The sequence below is a fragment of the Tamandua tetradactyla genome, chromosome 7, assembly GCF_023851605.1.
Source record: "Tamandua tetradactyla isolate mTamTet1 chromosome 7, mTamTet1.pri, whole genome shotgun sequence".
Taxonomy (NCBI): Eukaryota; Metazoa; Chordata; class Mammalia; order Pilosa; family Myrmecophagidae; genus Tamandua; species Tamandua tetradactyla.
In genome coordinates this window covers 23,426,578-23,453,789 of record NC_135333.1, presented here as the reverse complement: position 1 = coordinate 23,453,789, position 27,212 = coordinate 23,426,578, and the positions used below count along the sequence as shown (strand labels likewise).

At 40.5% G+C, this 27,212-nt stretch overlaps 1 protein-coding gene across 1 annotated transcript; it reads right to left on the bottom strand.

Moving 5' to 3' along the window:
• Nucleotides 1–13,281: 13,281 nt before the first annotated feature.
• Nucleotides 13,282–15,047, bottom strand: LOC143689531 (uncharacterized). Its single transcript, XM_077167833.1, is given in 2 exon segments — nucleotides 13,282–13,660; nucleotides 13,829–15,047. Coding segments are annotated over 2 exon segments (1,590 nt in total). The 5' UTR covers nucleotides 15,040–15,047.
• Between the last annotated feature and the right edge of the window lie 12,165 nt (nucleotides 15,048–27,212).

Below are 27,212 nucleotides of genomic sequence, written 5' to 3'. Positions count from 1 at the left end.
CGACATCTGGGGCGATGAGGCATGGAGAAAACAAGCCACTGCGTGTTCATCTCGGTTTGTGAAAGACCCAGCAGTGAGGAGGCAGGAAAGAGAGATTGTGCTGAAGTGCTACTTTTCATCCCTTCTTTCCAATCCGGAGCTTTGCATGTTCCGGGCACCATGAATGAGACGGCTGATGCTTTGTATCAAATGCAAAGGGGCCTCTTTTTCACACGGCTGGCACTGGGGGCTGCTGACCACTGGGGCAGGATCCAGAGCTCTCCAGGATCTTGGCAGAGTCGTGCACGGGGCGTGAATCACAGCTCTATGGAGCAGCAGGGACAATGCTGCCTGCTCGGAGAAGTTGTCACCACAAAGCAGGATTTTTAAGCCTGGAAGTGATGATCCTGTTTTGAGGATGAGCAAGCTGCCTCAGCCATCATGTGCCCTTCCTTGGAGCCCACATCTCAAGTGCAGCGTTCGCAGATTCCAAAACAGAGCTTGGGACATGATCTTAGCTCAGGAGCTGCATCTTAGATTTCAAAATATCATCATGTCTAGGATGATTTCACAGTTTTCATGAACAACAGGAAAGCATTTGTAATAGCTATTTCCCCTGAATATCTGAAGTTTAAAGTCAAAGTAATATTTACTGCTTATAGTTTCTTGGTGCTGGTTGCTTTATGGGTGTCATCTTCTGGCATCCGTAAAACAAGCATGTGATGGAGGTGACATTCCCATTTTGCAGGTGAGGAAACCCTGACGTTCAGGGAAGTGAAGTGGCTTTGCTGTAATTTCTAGAGGCAGAAACTGAACTGCACTCTATGCCCAAATCCAAGTTTCTGCCACTACGTTGTGGCTCCCTGAGTGAAAGTGTAATGTGTCTTTGGCAGAGCTGATTATAAAGGAAGGGAAGGGTGAACCAGCTCGTGCTCCTCAACTTGACCAGTGTTGGTGACCAAGACATTCTAAATGTCATCTCTGAAGCTTCCAGGGAGAGTTTAGAAAAGTGAGAGAGAAAAGAAATGTGTTGATTTCTTTCTTCATAAGGGTTCATTTGATTGCAAGGAACAAATCTATTCTCTATGCCTAATCAAAAAGGTTCAATTCATGGGAAGGAGAGGGAGGTAACTCATAGCCTTCAAGAGCAGGAAATAGAGTCAGGTTTTAGAAGGGACTCAAATCAGAAACTGCCTTAGCCCCTCTCCCACCCTATATTTGATAGATGCTCAGGGCTTTTAGGGGGAGATTCTCCAATTCGCATTTGACTGGGGAGTTTGTGCAATTTCCCAGTTTGGAGAGAGACTCCTGGTCTGGCAGGATGGAATCTCAACCAAGAATCGAGGAAGTGGGGGTTGTAAAACAGCTGCAGAGCCCGTGCCTCCTGGAGCCAGGGTGGACTTAGGTTTGCAGGTGAACTCTACAGCCTACTAGCTAAGCTATCTTGAGAAAGCTTTGTTACCCTGGGATTCCATTTCCCCAATTGGAAACACAGGATGGTAAAGCCTGTTTGGAGGAATGAAGTGACGTGAGCCAAAGCATCTGGCACAGTGGACTCGGCTTCCGTCCCTATTGCTTCCTTAACTAATGACATCTTCAAAGGCTCTGTTTACAAAGGGGTTCACAGCCACAGGACTAGGGATTAAGACTTGACCATGTTTTTATAGGGGACATGAATCAGTCCCCGACAGGCTCTGTTACGAAGGCGTGACTTCAGTCTTCAGTCCCGGTGGAGGCTGACTCAAAGCTCCCACCCTAAATTGTTTTGTTGGTCTTTCTGGCAGATCCAGCTCCCACCCTAATCATACTGTTAGACTGTTGGTGACCTCAGGCTTCCAGGTAAACAAAGGCACTCCTATCAGGTATGGCATTCCAGAGATTACTTCCCAGAAGCTGAGGACAATGGCCAGACCTCTTATGAGGCAAGGTTACATTCTTTACTACACAGCCCCAAACTGGACATAATCCAAATGTCCAACTGTGGAAGGGATAAATTGTGGCAGTTATAAAATGGAATATTATATAGCAATGAAAAGGTACACACTAAGATACTTGCAACAGCAAAGATAAACTTACAAACACAGTGTTAAGGGGAAGAAGCCAGGCATAACAGAATACATGCCATGTAAAAGTCCAGAATTAAGCCAAAGGAAACCACGCTGGATAAAGATGCATGCCTGGATGGTAAACTGTAGAGAAAAGCATAGTCATGATTAGGGTAAAAGTCAGGTAGTGATTATCTTGGGTGCAGGACATAAGAACGGGGCAGTTTACAACTGGAAAGGGTTAGGGGGAAGGTTTCTGGAATGCTGGCAATTAGTTCTCATCTTTTGACCTGGATTGAGGTATCATATATATGCACTTTCTAATATTTCAGTAAGCTGTACTTTTGTGTTTTATGCTCTTTCTGTGTTTGTGTGTGAGCCTTCCTTCTGATTGCACACACATTCTCCCACGTGGCTCTTAATGGGTTCACACACATTCTCCCACGTGGCTCTTAATGGGTTCACACACATTCTCCCACGTGGCTCTTAATGGGTCTGGGGGGCAGGAGGCTAGAATTTTAATCTCAGTCTCCCTGGTCCTCCCATTATACTGTCTCACAGCCAGATTTTGGGACCCGCTGCCCAGCTGCCTTTACCTGAACTCCCGCTTCCTCTAGGCCAGGAGTTCTTAACTGAGGTCCTGCATCCATTTCAGGGGTCTGCAAAGCACTCCTGTTGCTGTTTCTCAAATTGTGTGCACAGATGCTTCTTTCCGGGGGCGGTTCCTATGTCCTCTAAAGATTCCTAGAGTGGCCTGTGGTCCAGAAAGGATTAAGAACCATTGCTATAACTCACTCCACTGGCGTAAGGAAAAATAATGAGTGGAAATAGAGCTGACCTTGACCAAGACCCTGGGAAGCCCGGGGCAGCAGTTATCCCTTGTGGCTCTCCACATCCACTCCCTGCCATTTTCTGGATCTTCACCTCTTCCCGCTCTGAGCCACCTCAGCTGGGGCCAGCAGGCACAGAAGTTACTGGAGGACTCTGAGTGTGGGTGGGGCGGGGCCAGCTCTCAGGTGCAGGCAAATCTGGGCTGGCACCTCCAAAAGTGTCTACTGCAGCTAGTGGTCAGAGGGACACTAAATTTGAGTCCAGAAAGCCAGAAAATTTGAGTAGATTGTTTTCCCCTCCTTCCAGGTTCAGGTTTTCCCAATAGATTCCTAGACCTTCTTTCCCTGCTAGTTCCAGTTTTTTGTTTTGTTTTGTTTTGTTTTTAAGAGTCGAAGGAGGGTCCGGAAGCTGGGGTGACTGTTGCAGGACCTGCATGCACCAACACTCAGGCCCATTCCCACGTGCTGGGCTCTCCCGGCACCAGCTGGCTTGTTTGCACAGGGCTTCTAGCAGCTCCTTTTCCCCTTTGCTCCACCTCTCTCAGGGCTCAAGTGCGGATTCCTTACCACACAGAGGACACATTTCAACCACACTTTCTTCTACTTCATTTTTCAGCTGAAACATAGGTTTCTGCTTCATTCACACCACTCTTCTAAAAGTTTTATTTCTAAGACACCCTGAAATAGGACTTCAGACGCTCCCTCTTTCTTACTTCATACTTTTTTAAAATTGTGAAAATAGCATATATACAAAAAAAAACAAATAAATTTTAAAGTACACTACAACCATTGGTTATAGAACAGATTTGAAAGTTTGGTATAGGTTACCGTTCCACAATTTTAGGTTTTTCCTTCTGGCTGCTCCAAAACACTGGAGATTAAAAGATTACTATCAATATAATGATTCAGCACTTATACTCATTTTTTAAACCCTACCTTCTCTGTATAATTCCACCATCACCTTTGATCTTTCTAGCCCACTCTTTAGGGATATTTGGGCTATGCCCATTCTAATTTTTTTATGTTGGAAGGGGCTGTCAATAATATGGGATAAGGGGACGGAACTAGTTCATGTTCTGGCGAGGCTGGCCCCTCTGGGTTTCAGGACTTATTTGGCCTAGGAACCTGTTCTAGTTTGCTAGCTGCTGGAATGCAACACACCAGAGACAGATTGGCTTTTAATAAAAGGGAATTTATTTTGTTAGTTTTTCAGAGGAAAGGCAGCTAACTTTCAACTGAAGTTCTTTCTTACGTGGGAAGGCACAAGGTGATCTCTGCTGGCCTTCTCTCCAGGCCCCTGGGTTCCAACAACTTTCCCCAGGGTGATTTCTTTCTACATCACCAAAGGCCTGGGCTGAGCTGTGAGTGCTGAGATGAGCTATGCTGAGCTGCTTGGGCTGTGCTACGTTGAGCTCACTCATTTAAGTACCAGCCAGTTAAATCAAACATCATTCATTGCAGCAGACACGCCTCCTAGCCAACTGCAGATGTAAATCAGCAATAGATGAGGTTCACATGCTGTTGGCTCATGTCCACAGTAATAGAACTAGGCACCTTCACCTAATCAAGCTGACACCGAAATCTAACTACCACAGAGCTGATTTGGAGTTTATAGTTTTCTGGAAAGTAATTATAGTGCATGGAACCTTTGTAGAGTATCAGATAGAGCCCTAGGTGTACTTTAGGGTTGGCAGGGATGGTTTTGGTTGGGGTTTGGCAAACCATGGTAAATAGCACTATCTAGCTGAAGCTTGTGTAAGAGTAGCCTCTTGACTCTATTTGAACTCTCAGCCGCTGATACCTCATTTGTTACAATTCTTTTCCCCCTTTTGGTCAGGAAGGTGCTGTTCATCCAATCTGCCAGGGTCGGACTTATCCCTGGGATTCATCTCCCAAGCCGCCAGGGAGACTTTCACCCCTGGATGTCATGTCCCACATAGCAGGGAGGGTAATGATTTCATTTGCAGAGTTGGGCTTAAAGAAAGAGAGGCCACATCTGAGCAACAAAAGAGGTCCTCTGGACTACTTCATACTTTCAAAGCAAGCTCTCAGGCAGAGGCAGACATGGGTTTATAACCCTGTCTTGGGGGTCAGGACATCTGGGTACCAATCATTTGGTTCTTTTACAAACTCCTTAAGTGACTCACCCTGTGCTCAGTTTTCCCATCTGTAAAACAAAGGGATTGGGTCTTTGGAGTCTATTCCAGCTCTGATTTTATGGGCTTTTTGAACCTTTCTGAATCTTCCAGTTGGTGATTTAAGTAGATTTTGCAGTTTGTGTTCCCTAAGAGGCAGCCCTGAGCTTTATGTGTCCACATAACTGTGGTAACAGGGGTCCAGATCCATCTCTGCCTCTCTTTTTTGGAGTCATTTTCTCAGATCAACTTTCTCCATTGGGCTGGAATCCTGGTGCACAGTAGCTTGCATGCCTTATATCTTTTGTGCCAGAGAAAGATCGACTCTCCCTCCACCTCCCCAGTTCCACGAAAAAAATCTCAGGAATGTATTGGTCAGAACAGGCTAGAATATGCTGCAAAAACACATAACCCGCAAATCCCAGTGGTTTAAAGCAATGAGGTTTGGTTCTGAAATCTTGTTCCACTTCCCTTCATGACACTTTCAGGCAAATCAGAGACAGACAAGTGAGCCTGCTGTCCCAGTCCAACCTAACGTGGGCTGGTCAGACGGAGATAAGCACAGGATGCTATAGCGGAAAGCAGGGGACAGATGGCACCTAACTCAGCCTTGGAGGATGAGAAGAGTGTGTCAAGGATGATTCCTTAGAGGAATTGATGCTTGAATACAGCAGAAATGAGCCAGGTGGAGGTGGGGAAGGAGGGTTCTGGTTCAGGTAAAGACATGTGTAAAAGTTTGTATGCAAGACAGAACATGGGGCATCCTAGGGACAGTAAGCAATTTGCTAAAGCTATCATAGCCCCTCTGCTGATGAAGTCCATGATCTTGGACAAGCCTCAGTTTCCTCTCTTGTAAATAGGGAACAATGAGAGAACCTATCTCCTAAGCTTGTTTTGAAGACTAAATGCTAATATCTATATGTTTCTAGCACAGTTGGTAGAAGTTCTTAATAAAGGTTAAATGATATGACCAACATTGAGAGACAATCAAGTGCTGTGGTTAAGAGCACAGATTCTGAAATCTGACTACCTGGGTTCAAAACCCCACTCTGCCATTAACCCCTCCGAGCTGGAATTAAAATAGGACCTATCTCAAAGGGTTTGTGTGAAGATAAAATGAAGTAACATATGTACAGTACCTGCACGTTTGCAACACTTTGGGTGTTTCTGCACGGTTGGGGGATGGTGTGGGTGGTGGATGAAAGATGCGGTCAAAGAGGTGAGTGGGTAGCAGGACATGCCATTTGGTGACAGTGACAGAGAGTCAGATCCAGATTTGTGAGCCCCAGTGGTTATATGATTCTTGATGTTCTCACTAAGAAAAGAGTGCAAATTATGAATACAGAGTTAGGCATGAAAGTGAAAGGTCGGAAGAAGGAAAGGAATCATGAAAATAGGAAAAAAAAATTGAAGGTTGTCAAGTAGCGCAAACATCACAAAACTCATAAAAATACACAATATTTTCATTAACTGCCTGAAACCATATTAAACTGTTTTCTACACTTTTTAGCTGCATACTCTTTAATCACCTCTTCATATTGACAATGATTTTGTTATATTTTCTGTAGAGAGAAGAGAAAGATAATTCAGTCTTTCTTCACAGTTGATAAAAATTTGTTTTATCAGAGAGTTAAGAGAATTTTGAACTCCATAATTTGTTAGTAGGGTCAGGTAAATTTTTTAGGATTATTGTCAAATTTGAGAAAATACCAAGTTTTTATAATGAATGAACTACAAGATTTCAGGACATGTGAGGTTTTCTTAGACAGTGCGTGCTATGAAATTTTCATTGACACCCATTGTCATGGTCAGGTGCATGTGTCACCTTGGCCAGGTGGTGGTGCCTGGTTGTCTGGTCGGGCAAGCACTGGCCTGTCTGTTGCTAAGAGGACATTTCACGGACTTAAATCATGACCGTGCTGGCTGCAAATGCAATCAGCTAAGGGGGGGGTGTCTTCTGCAATGAGTGATGCTTAATCTAATCACCAGAATGCTTTTAAGAAGGATTCAGAAGAGACAATCACTCTTCCTGCTTCAGCCAGCCTCTCCTGAGAGTTTGTTGAGGACCTTCATCAGAGCTGCCAGCTCACGGCCTGCCCTACTGACCTTGGACTCTACATCACTGTGGTTGCATGAGACACTTCTATAAAATTTACATTTACAGCTATCTCCTGCTGATTCTGTTTCCCTAGAGAACCCTAGCTAACACACCCATTAACCAGTTAGTCTCAAGGTTCTCAAAATAGCAGGTAACAGTTGTATTATCTTCAGAGTTGTCAGTGTTGCTTGACAAAGCAGCACGAAATTTAAATCTTTTCCCAGCATGCTTCTGTGATTCGCTGTCCTTCTTAACTACATGATCAAACAATGTTAAAGCTTCATTATTCTATTTGAAATGTCTCTTCACAACAAATTGCATTTTTTATATATTAGGTGAAATGTATTTCATTATGCTTCTTTGCATCAGAACAATTTCTTTTGATTTCATTGCATAACTTTATTTCTTTTTGTTCACATGCCATTGTTAGCATATGAGTCTTCTCTAGGATATTTAATAAATATATTGAAATTTGCAAAAGAAATACCCTTCGTTTACATCCACATAAGGAGTCTGAACATTCCTCACTTGCTTTATTGACATGTTCCCAAGGCATCTTTCCAAATCACGGTTAAAATGGAGTATTCCTAACTTCGACCTCCCATTAGGAAGAAGCCCCAAGTGCCCTCAGCCAGGGCAATGCCAGGCTAGAAGGGACGTGTACTAGAGGTAAAGATGGGGTGAAAAGAAATAGCAGTCTTAATAGGTGACTGTCAAAATACCTTAAGTCTGCAAGTTTTATAAAAACATATAATCATGTGAACCCTGAGCTTGGGTCTCTCCCGGGGCTTTAAAGGAACCCAGAGGCTTAATTTTCACGTCCATCTTTTCTAGGAAGTTCTCTAGGAAGTACTCTCTGGATGCTGCGGATGAGCGGTATTTCCCTTTACCAGGGCATTGATACTATCTTAACATATTTGCAGATTTCCTCAGATTTACTCTCACCGGACTCCTGCAAATTCCCCAGAGGCAGGACCCCGCTTTTGCAGCAAGCCCAGTTTAGTCTGGGGCTGTACTGTTGTCCGGAAATCCACTGAAATTCCTTTGTACTATGTACAAAGTCCTGGCCTAATCACTCCTATTACAACTACAAAAATTAATCAGATCCGACTTTTGCCCTCAAGCTTCTTTCTGGGGACACAGGGGGCACATAAAAACATACTAGAAAAAATAACTCATTAGAAACTTTTTAAAACTATGTAACCAGCCGGGCTTGCTTTTCTTAAAAACCAAAACAAAGAAACAAAAAACCCAGCAACAATTTTGAGGTAATTGTAGATTTCCAGGCAGTTGTAGGAAACAATATAAAAATAAAACTTCTCACTTAACAATAGTACAATATCACAATCAGAAAATTGACAAGAATGTGATCCATGGACTTTATTCAGATTCCCCCAGTTTTACAAGTACCCCGTTACCTTCTATGCGATTTTATCGCACATCTAAAAGATGCTTTTAAAAAGAACTTCTATATATTTATAAAACAATACTACAAGATAATAAGTAGATTTGAAATAGAATTGAATAAAGATGATTTAATCTTGTATTTAAGATTGGGATTTTATTCTGAAGGCAGGAAAGAGCCCTACAAAGCATTAAAATTCGCATTTTTGGAAGCTTAGGGTGCATCCCCCAGGGTCCTGAGATCCTTGGGGATGCCCCACCGCAGCAGAAATGCCGCGCGATGGTGGAAAACAGTGAGATCTGAAAAGTTAGGGAGGCTCGGGTGAGATTATAGGAGCTCGGTGGTGGGGAGGTGACTCCCCTTCCTCTGTGTCTCCCTACGGTGGGTAAGAAGCAGGGGCTGCCCTTTGAACCTGGGTACCGAGGGCGCTGACCATCCTTTCTTTCTCCTTCCATTGGCCAATGATTTGGATTCCAAACCGCCCCTGGAGTTTGAAAACTGAGCGAGCAGAAATAGCCACCTACAAGGGAGGGGCAGGACCCAGAGTAGAGTGGGCGGGCATAGTGAGGCGGTGGGCCGGGCTGCATAGAGGGGCAGGGCTTAGATAAAGGAACTTCTTTTTAATACAATTTTTTTGCGATATAATCACATACCATGTAACCATCCAAAGTATGCCATCATGGTTCACAGTATCATGTAGTTGTGCATTCATCACCACAATCAATTTTTTTTTTGAGAAGGCTGAATGTGCTTCTTTATTCTCAATCATGAAAATCACATTATACTATTTTTTGACGTATCAGGGAAAATTATAATAATAAAAACCAAGAATTTTTCCATCTGCACACATGGGGTTACCTGCAGTGGACAGATGCTAAAGTGTGCCTCTGTCATCTTGTGTGTCATTAAAGTGCATACTCCTTCATGTACATGCCTTTTGTTTCTTTAGTATTCAGTTACATAAAGTTATATAAAGTACATGACTGTGCAAGTGGAAGAACACTGTACTCCCATACAGTTAGTTCTCAACAAAATGAACACACATTGCAATTGCAATGAATCTGTAGATCTGATGGAAAACTGATGCCTTAAGAACAGAGTCTGTCCCAAGGGTATAAATCTCCCTGGCAATGTGGGGCATGATTCCCATGGATTAGCCTGGCCCTGGCATCATGGGATTGAGAAAGACTTCTTCACCAAAAGGTGGAAGAGAAATGAAATAAAGTTTCAGTGGCTGAGAGATTTCAAATAGAATCAAGAGGTCATTCAGGAGGTTATTCTTATTCATTAAATAGATACCCCTTTTCAGTTTTTGGTCATGGAGTAACTAAAGGAAATACCTGAAACTGCTGAATTGCAATCCAGTAGCCTTGATTCTTGAAGGTGATTTTATAACTATATAGCTTTTATAGTGTGCCCATATGATTGTGAAAACCTTGTGACTGACCCTCCCTTTATCCAGTGTATGGACAAATAAGTAAGAAAATACAGACAAAAAATAAATAATAGGGGGAAGGGGTGAATGGCATGTATTGGGTGTTCTTTTCCACATTTATTTTTGGAATCAGGAAAATGTTCAAAAATCGATTGTGATGATGTGCGGTCGTCTTCCCGGAAGGCGACCGCTTGGGGGCAACTCTCTAACTGCTAAAGGTTAATTCAGAGCTCTGTAGTCGGGGTCTAAGGCGCGCCGGAGCTCAGCAGCAGGCTGCTGAGGGACCCAAGAACCTGAGCGGAATACCAATTGTTGGCACAAAGCTACTTTATTGTTACATTGTAAGAGCTTAAGTGCTCGCGGGCTCAGGTGCTAAGAGGACCCCGAGGCTCGGTGAGCCACGGGTTATATACAGTTTGGGGAGGGGCGGAGTTAGGACATGGACTCCAGGGGAGGGTAGCCAATCACACAGGCACCATAGAGATGTTGTTCCAGAGTGTGCTTGTAGCAGTGAATGCTGGGCAGGTGGAGGAATAAGGAGAAGACCAATAGGGTTAAAGAGACAAGGCTGCATCATCACTAGTCCCCGGTGAGGCTTGTAATTCAGGGGTTTAGAAAAACCGGTCGTGCCAAAATGGCGAGGGAGGGAGAGAAAAAGACTAAGCTACCAGGCCAAGAATAAAATTATGCCACAATGATGAGTGTGCAGTCATATGATGGCACTATGAACCCCTGATTGTACACCTTGGATGAATTTATGGTATGTGGATATATATCTCAACAAAACTGCACCAAAAAAGAATACTGAGTCTTTGAATCCATGGTTGGTACATCTCCTATATATGGAGATCTTGAAGTTTTCTAAGTAATATTTTAATATTCAGTAGATTTAGATATCTTCATTTTAAATCATAAATATGTAATATTTTGACAGGTTGTAAATGCTTCCTGTAGTTTTAAGCTTGTAATTGCTAGTATATAGAAATAAAATTGAATTTCATTAGTATTTTGTACACTGTGACTTTTCTAAATTTCTAAGTTCTAAAAATGTTTCTGTATTAGTGGTATATAACATGCTCTCAACAATTAAATGGATTTTCTTTTCCCTTAACAAGATGTATTGGTTCACTGAAGCTGCTGGAATACAATATACCAGAAACAGAATGGCTTCTATAGAAATAACACCCAACTAGGGGAATATGCTTACAATAAGTTCACAGAAAAATTATCTTAAAGACAAGTAGATTAGTTTGACTGTAATCAACACTGTAATGCAGCCAGAGTACAGTTCAATTCCTGAGAGGAAGAAAGTGGGAACCCCTGCCATTTTCTAAGTAAAAGAGACAGCTGCAACCCCGCTTTTGGGAAAGGACACCATCTCCAATCTCTAATTATTTTTAAGCAGTTTTATTGAGATATATCCACATATCGCACAATTCCTCCAAAGTATTCAACCAATAGTTCACAGCATCATAACATGGCTGTGCTTTCACCACAACCAAATTTAGAACATTTTCATTACTCCACAAAACTGTATTGCATAATTGAGGAAACAATTACAATATATGAAAATATGAGGAAGAACAGGATTTAGCACACTATATTCTATGAGTAAATTCAAAGGATGAGTTGAGACATTACACACCTCCTACCAGAAGGTTTTTAAGGTATTTCTTTACATTTTCCTCAAATAGTTTTATGGACTTAACTCTAATGTTTAGGTCTTTGATCCAAATTGAGTACATTTTTGCATAAGGTATGAGATAGGGATCCTCATTCATTACCTTTAATATGGATATCTAGTTTCAGTTTTCCAAGCACCATTTGTAGACTTGGCCATCTCATCAATAATCAATTGGCCATACATGAGAGGGTGTATTTATGAACTGTGAACTTGATTCCATTGATCAGTGCGTCTATCTTTACACCAGTATCATGCTGCAAATGCTGACATTTCACCCAAAGAACAAGCAATGAAAGAAAAAAATGAATGGGAACTCCTCAAAGTCAATACCTCTGTACATCAAATGACTTTGTCAAAAGGTTGAAAAGGCATCCATCTCAATGGGAAAAAAAGTATTTGGAAGCCACATATAAGAGTTTATATACAAAATACATAAAGAAATCCTATTACTGGTCAATAAAAAGACAAACAATCCAATTTTAAAATGGGCAAAAGACAGGAGTAGATATTTGTTGAAAGAGGAAATACAGGTGAAAAAATGCTCATCTAAACTTCTTCCTTCCACCACATTCACACACCACTCGGCACTATTAACTATTCTCATAATAATGTGCTACCAACACTTCTAGACAAGAGTCATGTATGTCACCAGAAACAAAGTTGGAGGTTAAAATATGAGAATGTAGGACACTGAATCTTTTGTGACAATCAATTTTTGACAAATGTCTATGATTAATTGTACAATATAAAACAGTTGTTTCATGAACTAAAACAAATTACTACACTATTTCAAGGAGTTAATAATAGCAGGTATAGGGAAAAAATAAATCTATTGAAAACTACAGATGATAGTTAGTGTATTTTAACATTCTTTCATCAACAGTAACAAATGTACTAACCAATACTATGGGTTAATGGGGGAATAAGGGATATGGGAGGATTTGCTTTTTCATTGTTCTTTTTTTTTTTTGGAAAATGTTCTACAATTGATCATGAGGATGTAAGCACAACTATGCAATGTTATTGTGAACCAGTGATTGTATACTTCACATGGGTAGTATGGTGTGTGCATATATCTCAATAAAACTGGATTTTAAAACAGCATATGAAAAGTTGGTCAACTTCACTAGCTATTAGGGTAATGCAAATCAAAACCACAATACCATATCATTTCACACGTACTAGAATGGTAACTATTAAAAACAACAACAACAACAGAGAACTACAAGTGTTGGGGAATATATGGAGAAATAGGTATGCTTATTTACTGATGGTGTGAACGTAGAATGATGCAGCCACTGAGGCAGGCTATATATCAGTTCCTCAAGAAACTAACTATAGAATTGCCTTATGATCTGGAAATTCTGTCACAAGGTAAGTACTCAGAACTGAAAGCAGAAATATTAGTAGACATTTGCACACCAATGTTTAAAGCAGCATTATTCATGAATGCCAATGGATGGAGACAGCCCAAATGTCCATCAACTAATGAGTGTTAAACAAACTGTGGTATATACAAACACGGGAATAATACGCAGATGTAAAAAGGAATGCCCATGTTTACAAAAATATATGTTAGTTTTTCCCATTCACACAAAGACAGTCATAGCATTTCTCTTAAATGTGAATCCTCTCATGTTTCCTAAGGCCAGAATGAGTAAAAGATAGCTTTATTCATGTGATTTATGCTCACTGTGAATTCTCTCATGTTTTCTAAGGTCAGAACAATTAGTGAAGGCTTTCCTACAAAGATGACGTTCAAAAGGTTTTTCTCCAGTGTGAGTTCTCACAGGAATGCTAAGATAATAATGTGTAGTATATGCTTTCCCACATAGATGGCATTCATAGGGTTTCTCTCCAGTGTGAGTTGTCTCATGTTGTTTACAGCCAGAAAAAAGGGTGAATGCTTTCCCACATAGATGACATTCATAGGGTTTCTCTCTAGTGTGAGTCTTCTCATGATGTCTACGACTAGAACAATGGGTGAAGGCTTTCCCACATAGATAGCAGTCATATAGTTTCTCTCCATTGTGAATTATCTCATGTTGCCTAAGGTGAGAACAACAAATGAGGGCTTTCCCACATAGATGACATTCATGGGGTTTTTCTCCAGTGTGCATTCTCTCATGGTTTCTAAGATAAGAACATGTCCTAAAGGCTTTCCCACATACATCACATTCATATGGTTTCTTTCCAGTATGAATTTTCTCATGAAACTTAAGATTAGAAAGCAAAGTGAAGGCTTTCCCACAAAGATGGCATCCATAGGGTTTCTCTCCAGTGTGTGTCCTCTCATGTTGTCTAAGGCCAGAACAATAGGTGAAGACTTTCCCACATAGATGGCATTCATAGGGCTTCTCTCCAGTGTGTGTCCTCTCATGTTGTCTAATGCCAGAACAATAGGTGAAGACTTTCCCACAAAGATGGCATCCATAGGGTTTCTCTCCAGTGTGTGTCCTCTCCTGTTGTCTAACGCCAGAACAGTAGGTGAAGACTTTCCCACAAAGATGGCATCCATAGGGTTTCTCTCCAGTGTGTGTCCTCTCATGTTGTCTAACGCCAGAACAATAAGTGAAGACTTTCCCACATAGATGGCATCCATAGGGTTTCTCTCCAGTGTGTGTCCTCTCATGTTGTCTAACGCCAGAACAATAAGTGAAGACTTTCCCACATAGATGGCATTCATAGGGCTTCTCTCCAGTATGAATTCTCTCATGTTGCCTAAGGTAAGAACGATGACTGTAGACTTTCCCACGTTGAAGACATTCATAGGGTTTCTCTCCATTGTGAGATATCTCATGTCATCTAAGGGAAGAACAACGAGTGAAAACGTTCCCACATAGAAGGCATTCATAGGATCTCTCTTCAATGTCAGATCCATTGTATTGTCTAAGGCCAGAAGCTTCAATAAAGGCTTTACCACTCACATATTGATATGATTTACTTCTAGTGTGAACTTGCTTACATTGAGTAAAAGATGACTGGCCAATGTGGCCTTTTCCAAATAGTTTGCTGGAATAGGGTTTCTTTCTTTTCTGAGTTAACACATGTTGAGAAACCGTAGTTCTGTGTGTGAGGTCTTCTTGCAAGGGATTCTTTGGAATGTGATATCTCAATATGATGGTAGATGCATCTTTTCTGCAGATATTTTCTATGGGTATCATTTCTTGTTTTTTACACCCACTTACCCTACCTGAATTCTGGTTTTGGAGAAATTCTATTCTTTCTTTCCAGAGTTCCTCTCCTTGCACAAATTGGGAAAGAACATCTGATTTGCAGACCTGAAAGCCCACTGAAACCAGATGACTAATGATCTCTGCCATCACGTCTCTGAACAGCTTTCTCTGGGATATGTCCAGGAGAGCCCATTTTTCTTTGGGGAAGTCTATAGCTACATCTTTAAAGGCCGATGAGTCCACGGATTGCATGGTCAATACTCTGCACTTCCAATACAGCCAGAAAAGCAGGAGTCAAAAAACTCAATGCTCTCAGATGTGTTGCTTTACTTCTCCATGCCTTCCTCATCCACAAAGGGAGGAGCTTAGATTCAGTCAGAGGTCTCCTTCTTGGGATCCCTGTATTATATCACTTCTATGAAGTAGTAGTAATGGAGCCATTTCAAAACTGCATACTGGTTTATGCAAACTGCACAGTTCCATGCAATGGGCTGTACCCACTCCTATGATGTATTTTTTTCTTCTGGTTGGAAATACATCATTTTTGTAATGATAATGGTCAGGCTCATGCCAATCAGGTTGGCACTTATAAGTGGAAAAGTTCCTCAATAAATTTTTAGTAAAAAACATTTGGAAGCATTGAATTTATCATGGAAAATTACTGATGGGTCCTTGGGAACCACTGGACTAAATGATCTCTGAGGACTCTCATGCAGCCAATGCTGACTATGAGGCTTTTTACTCATCCTTTTCAGTATGGTGTTAGAAATTGTCATCCAGGACTGATCCTGCCTCTTCTTGGATGGTGTAATAAAACTCTTAGTCCAAGAAGGCTGATGGCATTCAGCATTTCTCTCAGCTGGAAGGACACCTGGTGAACATGGAGGCAGCTGCTGGCTTTCTCATGGCTCTAAAAAGGGCCACAATCAATTTTTTTAACATTTTCATTACTCCAAAAAAATAAAAATATGAATAAGAATTAAAAAGAACACCCAGAACATCCCCAGAAAATTAACCAGCATTTGCTGAGCCTTTCCTGAATGCCAGGCCCTGGATGGTGGTCAAGACAGTCTCTCTGGGAATGTGAAAACCTTGTGTCTGATGCTCCTTTTAGCTACCATATCAACAGAAGAGTAGAACATATGGAATAAAAATAAATAATAGGGGGAACAAATGTTAAAATAAATTTAGTTTGAAATGCTAGTGGTAAATGAAAACGAGGGGTAAGGGGTATGGTATATATAATTTTTTTTCTCTGTTATCATTTTATTTCTTTTTCTGTTGTCTTTTTATTTCTTTTTCTAAATCGATGCAAATGTTCTAAGAAATGATGAATATGCAACTATGTGACGATATTAAGAATTACTGATTGTATATGTAGGATGGAATGATATCTTAATGTTTTGTTTGTTGTTAATTTTTTTAATTAATAAAAAAAGGAAATGTATCATGATGATGAATATGCGACTATGTGATGATATTGTGAATTGCTGAGTATGTGTGTTGGGAATGTTTGTGTTTCTTTCTTGTATTTTTTTTAATTAATAAAAAATTTTTTAAAAAAGACACTGTTTCTCCTAGTTGGAGAGACACTCAAAAATATATAATCATGTAATTAAAGTTGTGGGAAGTGGTTTTTAAAAAAATATTTTTGTTGACAAATCTTCACACACATACAGTCCATACGTGGTGTACAATCAATGGCTCACAATATCATCACATAGCTGTGTATTCATCACCATGTTCATTTTTAGAACAGTTGCATCACTCAAGGAGAAGAAATTAAAAGAAAAAAGAAAAGAAAAGCATCCCATGTCCCTTACCCCTCCCTCTCATTGACCACTAGTATTGCAATCTTCTCAATTTATTTTGCCCCCATCCCTGTATTATTTATTTATTTATTAAGCCATATTTTTTTTTACTCATCTGTCCATACCCTGGATAAAAGGAGCATCAGACACATGGTTTTCACAATCACACAGTCACATTATAAAAGCTATATCATTATACAATCATCTTCAAGAATCAAGGCTACTGGAACACAGGTCAACAGTTTCAGGTACTTCCTCCAGCCTGTCCAACTGTTTTAGTTTAAAACACCATAAACTAAAAAGGGGATATCTATCTAATGCATAAGAATAACCTCCAGGATAACCTTTCAACTCTGTTTGAACTCTCTTAGCCACCAAAACTCTGTCTCATTTCTCTCTTCCCGCTTTTGGTCAAGAAGGCTTTCTCAATCTCTTGATGCTGGGTCTGTGGGTCTGTGAGAAGTGTTTTGAAAGGAAAGTGCACGGGTTAGGGGCATCTCCTGGGGTCTGGGACAGACTTCCCTAGGGAAGCTTCCTGGGCCTGGATCTTGGTGCTGCCACTGCCGAGCTGAGTGTTGTGAGCAGGCTGGGAGGGCAAGCTGGGCAGGACGCTTGGGTCAAAGAGGCGGCTTGGCTCTAAAGCCAGGTGTACCGCACTCTGAGCACATTTCAGAGAGTAGTTCAGAAAAGTTGGCGCTCCGGTAACTTCTTGGAATATATACTCACACGTATTTATAGAGCTCCAATCTACATTCCGCCCTTGGAGAAACCTTTATACCTCGCCCAGGACTTAAACTGGATTCGAACCCTGTCTGTCTGGTCCCACAGTGCCCTCTACTTAATACAAAGGATGTGTCACACTCTATTGTAATTTCTTGTGGGCCTTTCTCAGCGGCTCTAGGATCCTTGAGTCAGAGGTTGTCTTGGCTAGCTCTCTTTCTGACATCCAGCATCTGGCAGCATCTGCATCATCTTCATCACTATCATCATAGGTTCAGGATGCACTCAGTGTGCTCTGTAGTGTTCTAAGCTCAGTACATATATTCACTCATTTAAATCTCCGTGCTCTGGCTTATTGTAGGCTTTTGAAAAGTGAAGCATGTGAGGTCATCTTTAAGGTAGGTCTTGAAAAGCAAGCTCTCTGCTTGACCCTGGTTGGGGTGGGAGGACCCAGAGTGTGGCTCACTTTGAAGATAACGACAGGCCGGATGGAACAGGTATTGGGGGGTGGGGAAAGCGCTTGATAAAGGGCTGATCGGTTGGTGCCGTGGGTGGTGGTGGGAAACCCGTGGGCTTTGGAATCAGATAGATCCGCATTTGAATTCCATTTCTAAACCCACTGTTATGACCTTAGATGAGTTACTTAACTTCTCTAAGATCTTCGTGTCCTCAGTTGTACACTGAGGACAACGACGACACTACAGAGAACAGAATGGTGCATCGGGTATAGACAGAGGGCGGGGAGGGAGCTATGGGAGAAAAGGACTGGCATACTCAGGTGAAGTACATTTTTAAAGCCTCAACTCTAACTAGTCACATAGAAATTTGATCCATTAAATGATCCCTTAGTAGAAAACACAGCTTTGCCTACTGGAAAGCAGTTTGGTTGGATGCAAAAAGACCATACGGACACTTGTCTATAAGATTCTACAAAGTTCCATGCACTAGGGTAGCTCTCCAAAACCTGCAAATTCCAGACGGGTCCTTGGCCCAGAGGAGTCCTGAAATGCAGAGGGGCCAGCCCTTCCAGAACACCCACTAGTTCCATCCCCCATCCCATATTACTGACAGCCCCTTCCAACATGAAAAAGTTAGAATGGGCATAGCCTAAATACCCCTAAAGAGTGGGAGAAAGATAAAAGATGACGGTGGAGTTATACAGAGAAGGTTGAGTTTAACATGTGAGTATGAGTGCTGAATCATTAGATTGATATTTCTTTTAGCCTCCAGTACCTTAGAGAAGCTAGAAATAAAATCCTAAAATTGTGGAATTGTACCCCATACCAAACTCTGAAATCCATTCTACAACTAATCGTTGCAATGTACTTTGAAATGTATATAATGTTATTTAAAGAGAAGGAGGAGTATAACAGAGAAGATAGGATTTAACAAGTGAGTATGATTGCTACATCATTATATTGATATTTCTGTTGGTCTCCAGTGTCTTGGAGCAGCTAGAAGGAAAAATGAAAAACTGTTTGGTATGCAACCCATACCAAACCTTAAAATCTGTTCTATAACTACTTGTTAAAATGTACTTGGAAATTTATTGCTTGTTTATATTTATGTTATATTTCACAATAAAAAAAGGTTGACTAAAAAAAAGAATGGAAGATAGGACCTAACAAATGAATATGAATGCCGAATCATTAAATTGATATTTCTTTTAGTCTCCAGTATTTTAGAGCAGCTAGAAGTAAAAACCTGAAATTGTGAAATTGTAACCCATGTCAAAGTTTGAAATATGTTCTACAACTAATTGTGGTGCTGTGCTTGGAAATTTATAACTTTTTTGTATATATGTTATTGTTCATAAAAAAAGAAAGAAAAAAAGTGGATTGTGATGATAAAAAAGTATCTAAGCCTTCTAGCCTCCTATGTTATGGAGCAACTAGATGGAAAAACATGACAGGATCATATGGTGTCACATGACAAACTCTGGGATCTATCCTGTAACCACTTTTTGAAGAGTGATTTGAAAATTATTGCTTTTTTTATTTCTTTGCTTTGTATATATGTTATACTAGACAATAAAAAAAAAGTTTAAAAAAATACTTGTCTGTTCCTTTTCATCCAATAATTCCACTTCTAGGAATCTATTAACTACAGAAGTAATCAGAGACACAAAGATCTAACTCTTGTGTTGGTCACTGATGCCATTACACAAAGGCCCAAAGAGTAAACAATCGAAGAACTAAGCAACCTATTTGTCCAGCAATGGGGGAAGGCTTAAGTTACTGACAGTACAGCATGTAAAGCAACACCCCATGCAAGTTATAAACACAAGTGTTTGAGAATACATAATAACACAGGAAAATGCTCCTGTTGTAATAAGTGAAAATAATATATACAGCTCTGTATAACGTGATCAATTTGTAAAACATAAATGCGGAAGGGGAAAAGGCTAGAAAGAAACATAAGGTGGCTAAACTGACGATCTTCAGTTGGCATGTCAGGGGCACACAGGTCCATCCACTGATGTTCCCATCATGAGCTCCTTGGCGAAGTTCAGCCACCATGGCTTCAGACACCACTTCCCTTCATGAGCTCCACCAGGATGCCCAGGGTGAAATCTCTTGGATGCATTCTCGAGACTGGAAGAGTCTGCTGCCCAAGCCTCAGTGTGACTCTTCCCCTCCGTGAGTCGGTTTGAGAAGAGGGCTCCCGCTGAGAAGGGCAGCCTGGTGGAAAGGGCATTGGATTGGAGAGCTGGAGAATGTAAGTTTAGACCCTGCTATGCCACAAAATAGCTGTGTGCCTTTGGGCCAGTCCCTACACCTTTCTACACCTTGGTTTCTCATCTGTGAAGGGGAGCAGACCTCAATGATCTCTTCCAATTTTAACATTCCATGGTCTCCTTTCATTTCACAAATGTGTTGCACACCTACGTGACAGGCATTATTCCAAACGCTGGGAATACATTAGGGAACAAGACAAACGTCTTTCCTTTCTAAGTAAACTCTGTAAACCAAAACAACATACAAACAATAACATTCTTAACATACAAACATTCCATATATGGTGTACAATCAATGTCATCACATAGTTGTATATTCATCACCAGGATCACTCCTTAGAACATTTGCATCACTCCAGAAAAAGAAATAGAAAGAAAAAACTCATATATAACGTACCCTTTGCCCCTCCCTCTCTTTGACCACTAGTATTTCCATCTACCCAATATATTTTAACCTTTTTTGCCCTTATTTTTTTTCTATACCCCTTACCTTTGACTGCTACCCTTTCATTGATTGCTAGTATTTCAATCTGCTCAAAGGCTCTGTAATCTTAACTCAAGAATTTTGCGATGCTTTTTTACTCCCCACTTCACAAAATGAGGTTTTAAGTGTCCCTGGAACCACTTTGGGTCTTTTCTCCTCACTTCTACTTCTCAAATTTTTATGTTTGCATTATCAAGATTGACAATATTTAAAATCTCTTTGGTAATGATAATTAAGCCTTCTGCACTTTGCCTGTTGATTACTCTAATATATTAAGACCAATAACTATTCTTCACCATGGAACCAAGCTATTGCCTTTGATTACCTTTCCTTTAGTGCATAACTTTCTATTTCCTGAAAATTCCTATTACCTGTCTCTTCTTTTTTTGTTTCCTTTACACAATTCATCTGGTCCATGTTTTCAGTTTGAAAAAGGAACTCTTCCTCATGGCAGGTTTTTCAGTCAGGGTTTAATCTGGGAGCAGAGCCGCTGTGTCTGTTATGGGAAATGGGACTTATGGAAATTACCTACTTGTGGGAGGGGCTGGGGAAGTGAAGATCCTGAAGGGGGAGTTGGAGGATCACAGGCGTCACTAACTAAGGCAGTGCAGCCTAGCCCACCCAGCCGGGGAGGCAAGACCACAGGGAGCCCTTGAGGAGCTGTAGCCTCTTTGGGTTGGTACCCGCGTGTCTGGTGCTAGGCCTGGGGAAGGAGAAGTGGACATGGGACAGTGTAGTGAGGCCAAGGTAGAAGCTGATGGGCACCTCAACATCTGTCTGTCATCTCATTTGGCTGGGACAAACTTCAGAAAGTAATGACCATCTCCCACGTCCACCTTCCAATCTCGGATTCATCTTTTGGCTAGTTCCAATGCACAACCCTACAGAGATAGGATTCTGGGAACATAGTTTCCAGCTTAACCAAGTTAACACAGTCCAATCCGGCACCCAGGCTTTCAATAAAGTTCCCTTTTGTCCTGGAGCTCCAGGACTTTCCTCCTGGAGCTCTTCACCGCCATCTTTCTTTTTCCAGTACAAATGGGTTCCTTACTAGGCCTGTTCTAAAATATCATCCCAAGACTTCTTTCACTGGTTTCAGCCAGTGTTTCTTGGATTCCACGTATTTTTCAACAGCTTTCAGACTCCGTAAGATCTAGATTCACAGTTAATATACCATCATCCTTACTTCACCCATATATCCTCACTTGTAATCTCTAGTTCATAAAGCAATTTGTGTGTGTTTACACTAAAATACTACAAAAACTAAAATAGCTTAAATTTTGCATATCATTATCCCTAATTTTGTGAATACATGCAACATACTTTCTGGGGACTACCAGACTGTGGGGGCCTGCATTAGCAGAAGGAGCAAGAGTCAGTGAAAGATGGACTATAGGTATGTAAATATTACCTGGGTATTAATTTTACTCATGCGAAGTAGAAGCTTGGGTGGTAAAATATTAGGAAAAAATAGAATTTAGAGTGAGACAACCAGGTAACTTTGGGCAAATTAATTAAAGTCTCTATAACGTGGGGATAATGCTAAAACTCTACTCCATTTGATTGTTGGGGATATTTAATAAGACAGATGTGAAAACACCCTTTCCGTTTGTGAAAACCCTTTCTATTGTAAAAAGCTATACATATCATTAGCTTGTTGTCTTAATCACAGCAGTGTGATCTAGGCTTGTCTTATTCTTGCTAAGTACATGATAATTAGACATTTTGTAACCTATTTCTCAGGTCACACCAGGTTTAAATGGTGTCCTGATAACAGTTTTGAAAGATTTTATCTAGATTTGTCCCACTGTAGGTAGAGAACTTCTGCTGCCTCCAAATTTCTGACATGCTTCAAGACCCAGAGCCTGCTACTCAAAATGGGGTCTCAAAGTGGACCCCCTTCCAACCCCATTGGATCAGAACCTGCATTTTAACAGATCCCCAGGGAACTCAGTAAAGGCTGAGAAGAAACTGGTCTGGGAAAACAGATCCTACTGTTTACCGAGCTAACATGTATGAAATATAGGCCTCCTCCCGCTCATTGCAGTGAATTCTTCTGTCACACCTATCCCTAAAAGTGGTAATTTTTACCTCCCAGGTCCTTCACATCCAAAGCCTCAAGGCCTGAGATGGCACAGCCACTGATATCAATAATAACAATAGCTACTAGTTATTGATGGTTAAGAGGTGTCTGGTATTATGCTAAGCACTTTATTTGCCTTCTGTCATTTCAGGCTTACAACTAGCACCTATTGAGTGGGTATTGTAATTGTCCCCATAGACAGGTGGAAAAGCCTGAAGTTCTGTGAGGTGAAGTCCCCTGACCAAAGTCACACTGCTAATAATTACACCAAGGATGCAAATCCAAACTTGGGCGACCACAGAGTCCATATTCTAAAAATATTGATGTAATAAGTGAATTACATGAGCAAATGTGCATCTTGTAAATGTATGACTGTCCTGAAGCCCTCTTCATGCTCCCTTCCAGGCCCTGACCCTCCCAAGGTAATTTCCACCCTGATTTTCACCTGTATAGATTTGTGCCTGTTTTGGTACTTTATTTAAATGGAATCATATAGTATGTTTTCCTTTTTGTCTGGCTTCTTTTGCTCAACACTGTGAGATTCGTCTATATTATTGTATGTGGTGTAGATCATTTATTCTCATTGCTATGTGAATGTAGCACAATTTATTTACTCCTTCATTTTTGTTTAAGGAAGTGGTGGGTTTACAGAACAATCACGTATAAAATACAGGATTCCCATGCATCACCTCACCACCAACACTTGCATGGTGTGGAAAATTTGTTACAATTGATGGCAACACTTCTTTTTCTTCATAATTCTACTATTTTTTTAACAGTAGTTGCATTTGTTACAACTGATGAAAGATCATTAAAATAGTTCTAAAACTATTGCCCATCGTTTATATAGGGGTATTTTCCTCCCATAACCCCAACCTAATATTATTTTTTCACGTATGTCTTTATTTTATTACTCATCTGTCCATATACTATATAAAGAGGGTGTCAGTCACAAAGTTTTTACAATCACATGGTCACATGATAAAATATATATATATAGTTATACTATCATTATCAAAGATCAACGTTACTGGATTACAGTTTAACAATTTCAGATATTTCCTTCTGGCTATTCTGATACACCAGAAACTACAAAGAAATATCTATATAATGAGTCCGTAGTCATAATCATTTGTTAAATTCTAATTTCTCAGTTACCCCCCTCCCTCTCATTTGATCATTCTCTCAATCTTCAGGGATCTCTGGGCAATGACCATTATAGCTTTTTGTGTGTGTGTGCTGGAAAGGGGTGTTAATTTTAAGGGGTAGAGGAATGAAAATGGCTGATGTTCCTGGAAAGACTGATACCTCTTTCAGGGCTTATCTGGCATAGGAAAAATCTGGCGGCCTTAAATTTCTGAAAAAATAAACTTACTAAGGAAAACATTTTATAGAGACTTAGATAGAAGATAAGGTATTCTTTTGGGTTTTCAAGAGTACTGCTGGTTGGGGCTTGGCATACTGTGGCAATTTGCAGTATCTGGCTGAAGCTTGCAGAAGAGTAACTTCCAGTATGACCTCTCAACTCTGTTTGAAATCCCTTAGCCACTGAAACTTATTTTGTTTCATTTCTTTTCCCCCTTTTGTTCAAGAAGGTGCTCTTAGTCCCACAATGAGGGGGCCAGGCTTATCCCTGGGAGTCATGTCCCAAGAAGTAGAGAGGGTATTGAGTTTATTTGCAGAGTTGGCTTAGAGAGAGAGGCCATATCTGAGCAACAAAACAGGTTCTGTGGGGGTGACTCTTAGGTATAATTATAAGTAGGCTTAGCTTTGCCATTGCAAAAATAAGTTTCATATGGACAAGCCTTAAAATTGGGGAATTTTAAATTGGGAATCCCTAATGCTTGAAAGAATATCGGGAATTCCTCAGGTAGAGTTTAATTGTTCCACTTTTTTTTTCTCCAGTCTCTCAAGAGAACTTTGCAAATACTTTTTTTATTTTCTGCCCCCAATACTCAGGAATGTATGATGGTATTTGTCCTGGTTTGAAAGGATGTATGTCCCCTAGAAAAGCCATGTTTTAATCAAAATCCCATTTCATAAAGGTCAAATAATCCCTATTCAACACTGTATGCTTGAAACTGTAATCAGACCATCTTCCTGGATGAAGTGATTTAATCAAGAGTGACTGTTAAACTGGATTAGGTGACAACATGTCTCTGCCCGTTTGGGTCGGTCTTAATTGGTCTGCTGGAGTCCTATAAAAGAGGAAACATTTTGGAGAATGAGAGATTCAGAGAGAGCAGAGCAGAACGACATAGCCACGAGAAGCAGAGTCCATCAGCCAGTGACCTTTGGAGATGAAGAAGAAAATGCCTCCCGGGGAGCTTCATGAAACAGGAAGCCAGGAGAAGAAGATAGCAGATGATGCCATGTTTGCCATGTGCCCTTCCAGATGAGAGAGGAACCCTGACTGTGTTCACCATGTGCCCTTCCACTTGAGAGAGAAACCCTGAACTTCACCAGCCTTTTTAAACCAAGGTATCTTTCCCTGAATGCCTTTGACTGGACATTTCTATAGACTTGTTTTAATTGGGAAATTTCAGCCTTGGACTTGTAAACTAGCAACTGATTAATTTCCCCCTTTTAAAAGCCATTCCGTTTCTGGTATATTGCATTCTGACAGCTAGCAAACTAGAACAACATCCATTAACTCTGTACAGAGTAACAAGGTCTCATTCCCTATTCTAGGCTCCATGTAACTAGGTTTAAATACACTGACAAGAGGTTAAATTAGATAGTGTGCTACAGAGAATTTAAGTTTAGAACACAATAAACATCTCTTCCTTTGGTCTCACATAGACGTTAGAGTTTTAAAATACAGATACTATTATCCTTTACTCTGTAGTCTTTTTTTTTCTTTCAGATGCATAGACAGGAATGGAACCTGGGTCTCCCGCATGGAAGGTGAGCATTTTACCACTGAACCACATGTGCACCCCCACCCTGTATTCTGATTTATTTTAGTCTTAACCAGGTCCACTTCGTTCATATCTCTAGTTGAAGTCTGATCTCTTTTTCAGCTTCTTTAACAGTTGTTGTAAAGAGTAATACTGACTTTAAGAGCTGCAGATCTCTACCTCTGAGTCTCAGGTGTCACACAGATACCTAAAGTTCCAGAGAACTACCAGATTATACACAAGAGCATAGCATTTCAGAATTTAGAAATAACAGTTAAAATACAGGAATAAATGTGACTTACAATCTAAGAATTTACAATCTAGGAACCTTTACAATGAGCCTTATTGAATATCCTGGACTTCTTAATCACTGATTGCCCAATTCTTGCCCACTTTCTCTCTCCTGATAACCTATGCTCTCAAAATCAATTCTTAGAGCTTGCTTATTATAATTAGTTTATATTAAACAGATCATACAATATTTGCCATTTCACTTCTGGCTTATTTCAGCAACATAGTGTCCTCAAGTTTCTCCTAGTTGCATGCCTCACAACTTCATTCCTTCTTGCAGCTGCTCAATATTCCATAGTGTGTATACACAGTTTGTGTTGGGAAATTTACAGTGATTATTTTCTTAATTATACTTTTTGCCCCTTTTTCTTCTCTTCTCCCTCTGGGACACCCATACATGTATTTCATTTTCTTCATGCTGCCATTCAATTCCCTGAGACCCTGCTAATATTTTTCCATTCTTTTCCCTATCTGTTCTTTTTATGTGGAGGATTACAGATGTCTTGCCCTCTAATTCACTAATTCTTTCTTCAACCTCTTCAAATCTTCTGTTGAAAGTCTCCATTGTGTTTTTCGTCTCTTCTATTGTGCTTTTCATTTCCATAGGGAAGTTCTACCATTTGTTTTTTTTTTTAAACAAAAAAATGCTTTTGCATCCTTCTTTATGGTTTCCCAGTGTGTTCTTTATATCCTTCATCTCTTTTTCCCATATTTTCCTTCAACTCATTGACTTGAATGAGAAGATTTGTTTGAACAACTTTAATTAGTTGTTTTAATTTCTGTATCTCAATTGAAGTGTTCATTTGTTCCTTTGGCTGGGCCTTATTTTCATGCTTTCTAGTATGACATGTGATTTTTTTGCTGGTGTCTAGGCATCTGATTTTCTTGATTAGTTTATTTTGGAGGTTGTTTTCTCTCTTTTGCCTAGGGTTTTTTTCTTGGTTGGCTTTGTTCTCCAACTGCTCTTTGATAATCAGTTCATCTTATTCCAGACCTCTAGCATAGCTTCTGTTTAACTGATCAGGAGTTTTCGGCTCTCATTTTTCTGATTCTTGCCCTCCCTATATGGAAGTTTTTGAGATTGCCCTTTTTGTGTGTGTGCAGCTTTTTCGTCCCCAGGAGAAAGTTCTCTTTTTCCTCTTGCTTTTCAAGGAATGTTGATCTGCTTTTTGTTCTGTTTGCTTCTATATGGTTTGTTGTTGTTTTGTGGGGTTTTTTTTGCATGGGCAGGCACCGAGAATCAAACCTAGGTCTCCGGCATGGCAGGCGAGAACTCAGTCTGCTAAGCTACTGTGGCCCACCATTCTATATGTGTTTTTTTTTTGTTTTTTTTTTTGTTTTATTTTTTTTACATGGGCAGGCACCAGGAATCGAACCCGGGTCCTCGGGCATGGCAGGC